Source organism: Mus caroli, chromosome 17 (genome assembly GCF_900094665.2).
Source record: "Mus caroli chromosome 17, CAROLI_EIJ_v1.1, whole genome shotgun sequence".
NCBI classification, from domain to species: domain Eukaryota; kingdom Metazoa; phylum Chordata; class Mammalia; order Rodentia; family Muridae; genus Mus; species Mus caroli.
In genome coordinates, this window is record NC_034586.1 from 22,029,223 (window position 1) to 22,035,684 (window position 6,462).

The 6,462-nt window shown below is 43.8% G+C and overlaps 1 protein-coding gene across 3 annotated transcripts in view; it reads left to right on the top strand.

Moving 5' to 3' along the window:
* The window catches only part of Axin1 (axin 1), a 61,447-nt gene that overhangs the window by 44,657 nt on the left and 10,328 nt on the right, over window positions 1–6,462 (top strand). For all 3 annotated transcript variants that reach the window (XM_029471409.1, XM_021149614.1, XM_021149615.1), the window contains exons 4-5: window positions 3,415–3,511; window positions 5,074–5,211. In XM_029471409.1, coding sequence (XP_029327269.1) covers window positions 3,415–3,511; window positions 5,074–5,211 — 235 coding nt within the window. The remainder of the gene's footprint in view (window positions 1–3,414; window positions 3,512–5,073; window positions 5,212–6,462) is intronic.

Sequence of the window (6,462 nt, forward strand, 5' to 3'; positions counted from 1 at the left end):
AATTCCCAGCAACCACATGGTGGCTCACAACCATCTGTAATGGGATCTGATGCCCTCTTCTGGTGTGTCTGAAGACAGCAACAGTGTACTCATATGCATAAAGTAAACAAATCTTTAAAAAAGTAAAAAACCAAAACAAATTTGAGCTAGGTGGCAGTGGTGTATGCCTTTAATCCCAGATCTCAGGAAGCAGAGGCAGGTGGACCTCTGTTTGAAGCTGCCTGGTCTACCAAATGAGTTCCAGGACAGCCAGGGTTGCAGAGAAACCCTGTTTGGAAAAAGGAAAACAGAACAAACAAACAAAATTTTTGAAATATTTGATACTATTTTAGTCTGGTAAGTGTTTATAAGAAGTGTTATAAGGCTAGAGGTTTGCAATTGTGCTGCTGGAGATCCTGTCTCTATTCAGGAGGTCTGTAGTAGTCTTCAGAGCTCACCCAGAAGTCAGTTAACATCTTAGCAAATCAGTCAGGTCGAGAGGTCCAGCAGCACCAGGGCAAAAGAGCAGAGCTGAGTGAAGACTCAGCCAGCAGAAGGATTTTGGAAGCTCATTTACCCATGACTTGAGGTAGTTCACCTTGATTCTGTTCCCTCCTATCTCCATATCATCTCCTCTGTCCCCAGAACAACTGGACTCACCTCCATTTTGCTGTGATCACATTTGGTGGTTTGAATAGGTATAGCTTACCTTGAGTCATGTAGTTGAGTGGCTGGCCATAAGGAGTTGGCACTATTAGGAGGTGGGGCCTTATTGGAATAGATGTGGCTTTATTGGTTTTTTGTGCATCATTATGGAAGCAAGCTTTGAGGTCTCCTATGGTTAAGCTACACCCATTGTGGCACAGTCTCCTGCTGCCCATGGATCAAGATGTAGAACTCTCAGCTCTTCCAGCATCCTGTCTGCCTGCACACTGCCTTGTTCCCACCATAATGGTAATGGACTAAACCTCTGAACCTGTAAGCCAACCCCAATTAAATGTTTTTCTTTTCTTTTCCTTTTCCTTTTCCTTTTTCTTTTTTTTTTTTTTTTTTTTTTGGGGGGGGGTTTTGGGTTTTTTTTTTTTTTTGAGACAGGGTTTCTCTGTATAGCTCTGACTGTCCTGGAACTCACTCTGTAGACCAGGCTGGCCTTGAACTCAGAAATCTGCCTGCCTCTGCCTCCCAAGTGCTGGGTTAAAGGCATGTGCCATCATGCCCACTATGTGTCATTTTTTGTGGCTGGTTCTTTTCATCTACCTGTCCTTTCACATTCTTCCAACACTTGACTTTTAAAAATAGATTGTGCCCAATCAGATTTCCACACAGAAGAACCCTGTCTTAAAAAAAAAACAAAAAAACAAAGCAAAGCAAACAAGCAGCATGCCATCCTCTGCAGCTCAGAAGTCAGTTTGGCTAGTGCCATGTGGCACAGATTAGGGTGTTCCATTTTTCTACTACAATAACATGTCTCATTTCATTGTCTTTTAATTAGTTAATTTTGAGATAGGGTCTTAAAAGCCCTTGCTGGCTTGCAACTCACTATGTAGACCAGGCCAGCCTCCAGTGTGGAATCCACTGCCTCTACCACCTTATTGCGGGGATTAAAGACCTGTGCCACCACACTTAGCTTTGTTTCAGTTTTGACCCTTTAAACATTGGCATTTCCAGCAACAATTTTTTGAAGTTTCTGGAGTTCTTTGTGGCTTCTCACTTAAAAAGTGTTTGCCAGCCCCATCAAAAGAAGACAACAAGCTGTAACACCTGACTTTCCTCAGCCCTGGAATCAATGAATCTCAACCTCCAGCATCTTTAAGAAAACATGTTACCCAAATGGAGAAAGTTAAAATTCATGGAAAGGTTTTTTGCTTTAGGGGTAAGATAGAGTTTCATGTAAACAAGGCTGACTTCTGCCTTCCAGGGACTGAGCTTCCAGGCATCTGCCACTCTACTCAGTTAATGCAGTGCTGAGCTTAGACACACACCTTCATACATGCTATGCAAGCATTCTGTCAGCTGAGCTATGGCCACACATCCAAGCATAGGCAATTTTTCAATTTTGACAATCTGTTCATCTTGGATTTTATTGGGAGACTTAAGAATTTGGGATACAAAATTGTCACCTATATTTGAACAAACATCTGAGGCAAAGAGATGAAATGGTGGATCTGACCATATCTGGTGGGTAGGTAGCTCACGTGTTTCCCACATTGAAGTCACAGTTGGATTACATGAGTGTTCAAGGTGTTTCCTAGTATGTCACATATCCTTAGATGTAGATTTTGAGGACAAGCCTAAGCCTCAAATGCTGGGGATTTTAAAGTGTTGTATCTAAGTATAGAAGAAACAGGTTTTAGCTATTGGATTTAAGCCACCTACTATCCTGAGTGCCTGGGAAGCCAAGTCATAGGAATTTTAAACTCCCATTCCTCTACACTCTGTTCCCTTTTTGTTTATAAAAGGAAAACACTGTAATACTACCCTCTTGCCTGGGTACACTAACTGCCTGGGCAGGTTGCTGGGGGCAACCATCCCTTGATTGGGGCTGAGTCTTTTACTGCTGCCAAGAGTAATATTGTTGGGGTTCCACTGTCTTTGATGGCTTCCCACCTTCTCCAGGGCAGGGTATAGAGACCACATCCCTTAAGTGCCCTGTGGAATCTTTCATTAATAAGATAATTTAAAAACACATCCCATTCAGCATTGATTATAGTCCTCCCATCTGCCTGTTTTCATGTCACTAGAGAGCTGTAGTGAGAGCACCCAGCACTTTCATTAGTCAGCCTGTCTTCTTCTTATTTCTAGAGCAGCTAACACCATGGATTTCTAACACCATGGGATGGAGGCTAGGCAGTTTTAAGTTAGATATAGCATCTATCTTGAATGAGCAAAAAACTGCTTGGCCTTAGTCCTTGGGTTTATAGCTCCTGAAGGCTCTTTCTAGTTTGCTTTACATGTTTGTTTCACTCTTCAAACAGGCTCTCAGTGACCTGGATTCAAGCCCTAGAATCCACTTGCTTGAAGTCTGACCTCCACATGTGCTGTGGCACATGTACTTATTCATATACGTGCACAAACTACATGATGTGTGTGTGTGTGAAAATCATTCTTAACTACAGAGTTTGAGATTTTGTAGACTCTGAGATCCATAACAAAAGGGCAGCTGATCTTTGCTGAAATGATCAGTAAAGGTAGAAGAGCATTCCATGGTTGAGTTCTTGGGCTTTGTTAGCATATATGAGTTGTATCCATATGTCATGTAGTACGTGTAAGTGTATCTGTCTCTGTGTATATGTAGTTCCATGTCTCCATGTACATGGGTTGATACAGTGTGGATATCATTGCTATCGTAGTGAACATGGGCTGGTAACTATTTGATGCTCTGCTGTATACCTTGTTTTCTGCTTGAGCTAATGGCTACATCTTTTGTCTATGCAGGGATGGAATCCCCCCATACAGGATCCGTAAGCAGCACAGAAGGGAGATGCAGGAGAGTATCCAAGTCAATGGGCGGGTACCTCTACCTCACATTCCTGTAAGTACCATATATTCAATAGCACCTTGTCTTTTCTCCTGGTGCCTAGCTAACTGGTTTCCACCATGGCACCAGTAGGAGATGCACCTAGTGGGCTTCCTAGGACCACGGGTTATCTCTGGGCTCAGCAGACAATCTGAGTGATGTTGGGTGAGAGATAGCCATCCCAGTAGATAATACAGGATTTAAGAAGTAAGAGTTGAAGGGTTTAAGAAATGGATGCCTTTTCTGCTGAGCAGTGGGTACTGCCATGTAAACATCTTAGGTCAGAAGCTGCCCCAGCTTTGCCCATTGGGTGATAATAGTAGCTTTTCCTGAGCCTGGACTATAAGGCTTTGTTGACTGTATGTTTGAGCAAGTGTGCATGGCACTTACAACTGGTGACACAGAACAATCATTCCTTCTTCTGGCACATAGACTTGGGACAGAAAGACTTCTAGAGAGCTTGGCAGTGTCCTCCACCCATGACTCCTTCTCTGCATATTATTTAAAGAGCCTGTGTTTTGTTTTTGTTTTTGTTTTTCGAGACAAGGTTTCTCTGTATAACCCTGGCTGTCCTGGAACTCACTTTGTAGACCAGGCTGGCCTCGAACTCAGAAATCCGCCTGCCTCTGCCTACCAAGTGCTGGGATTAAAGATGTGTGCCACCACGACCGGAATAATTTCTTAGAATCTTTCAGCTCCTTGACTGCATCTTCAGTTTTAGGAAATAGACATTTGTCCTTAGAAGATGATGTTTGTTCTGTGTATCATGAATTTTTTTGTCTCCTGTCACTATGACAGAGCTGAGAGTTCCAACCCTCCTGAGTATAGTCCCACCCTGCTTACACTCAGCCGTATATCAGGGCCAGGCACTGCTCTAGGATTTCGTTTGAAGAGGTGTAAGCCTGGGGAGTGCATGGCTATTTCAGGACCACAGTTCCCCCAGGAGCTTCTAGTGACCAGTGCCGTGCTGACTCATCTTGATCCTATGTTCCCAGTGCTGTTTGCACTGAGCTGTTCCTCACCTATGTCGTGAATGTTTTTCTGTGACAAGCTGGGAGTATTCAGTGTAGAGCATGCTGGCTAAGGCTTTGACCATCACCTGTTTGGGTGTCTGTACACATGAACACTCGGGGGTGCCACAGCCTGTGCGTTACTAGGACCCTGCGCAGGCCTCCAGTAATGTAATTATAAATGGCTAGAGAGCAGTCTACATCTTCAGGTCAGTGAAAGAGAAGAGGGGGCCAGTAAGAATGCTAGTGTCCCAGTAAAAGGGAACAGTAAACATCTGCTTTAAAAAGCTTTAAGTAGGGCTGGAGAGATGGCTCACCGGTTAAGAGCATTGGTTATTCTTCCAGAGGTCCTGAGTTCAATTCTCATCAACCTCATGGTGGCTCACAGCCATCTGTAATGGGATCTAATACCTTCTTCTGGCACACAGATAAAGCATTCATACTTAAAATAAATATATAGAACTTAAAAAAAAGTAAGTTGCAGTTTCCCTGTTACTCACTAGCAGGCTGTTACTGTGCTGCTCAGTAAGAGATGCTATATCTGCTGACTGCTGTATTTCTCCACAGCGCACTTACCGAATGCCAAAGGAGATCCGGGTAGAGCCACAGAAATTTGCTGAAGAGCTTATTCACCGTCTAGAGGCTGTCCAGCGCACTAGAGAGGCTGAAGAAAAGTTGGAGGAACGGCTGAAGCGTGTACGCATGGTGAGTGAACTGTGTGCTAGGGTCATGTTCCGGCCACTGTTTCCATGGCTTACAAGCCCTCCATGTCGGGAAGCTTCCGTTCTGAGGTGCTCTGTTCAGCCTGCTGTCACTGTGCTCTGGCCTGCCTTCCTTCCTTCATCTTCTACACCTTGTTCTGGCTCTTTTACCACTAACTGAGCCTAGTGCTTACCTCTAGCAATCCCTTTTCCCAGCAGGGGATGCCTAGGAGGAAGCTCCCAAGGTTCCCAACATTTGAAGAAGACAGGAACTGACAAAATGCCTAGCCTTGGCAAGTAGCAGGAACTGAGCTGTGGGGGCCCTGCTATGAAAGCTGGGCAGGTGCAGGTCCTTTCCTGTTCACGTAGGGGACACTATAGACTGCAGTACCTATCGTGGCCCCCTTGGAGCTCATTTTGGTTCATTGAGAAACTACTGCTTTTTGTTTGTTGGGTTTGTTGTTGTTTTGAGACAGGGTTTCTCTGTGTAGCCCTGGCTGTCCTGGAACTCATTCTGTAGACTAGGCTGGCCTGGAACTTAGATACCTACCTGTTTCTGTCTCCCGAGTGCTGGGATTAAAGGATGTGCCGCCACCACCTGGCTGAGAAACCACTATTTTTTTTCCCCTCCCAGTGCTGCTGTGGTAAGACTTTCTTTATGGAGGCCATAATCCTCATATGTGTGTCCTTTACTCCAATCCCTGTGTAGCCCAAGGTAGCCTCTTACAGCAACATTCCTCATTTCAGTCTTTCAGAGGTTGGCCTGGATAAGATGAAGCATTTTTATTTATATGAGTTTCCATACTCAAAGCTCAATGTTGTTCTGTGGAGTTATTTCTCCATTGCTCACCTAATGTTTTTATTTACTTGACACATGAAACCCAGCCCTATTCAAACTTGAAACCTATTCCAGGTTCACTATTTCCCTCTCAGGCTCCCTAGAGGCAGGGTTCATGGTGCCGTGCCAGCTATAATCTTCACAGACCAGAGGCTGAGATTAAAAAACAGGCAGGGGCTAGAGAGATGGCTCAGCATTCAGAGTCTTTATTCTCTTGCAGAGAACTAGATTTGGTTCTCAGAACACACATGGTGGCTCACAAACATTTGGCAATCTTTTCTGATCTCTGCAGGAACCGAGTATACACATACATGAAGCCAAAATAACTCTTACACATAAAATAACTAAAAATTTATTGTTAGAAAATTTTCAATTTTTATTTAAAAAATAAAAAACTTTCTTTTTTTTTTTTTTTTT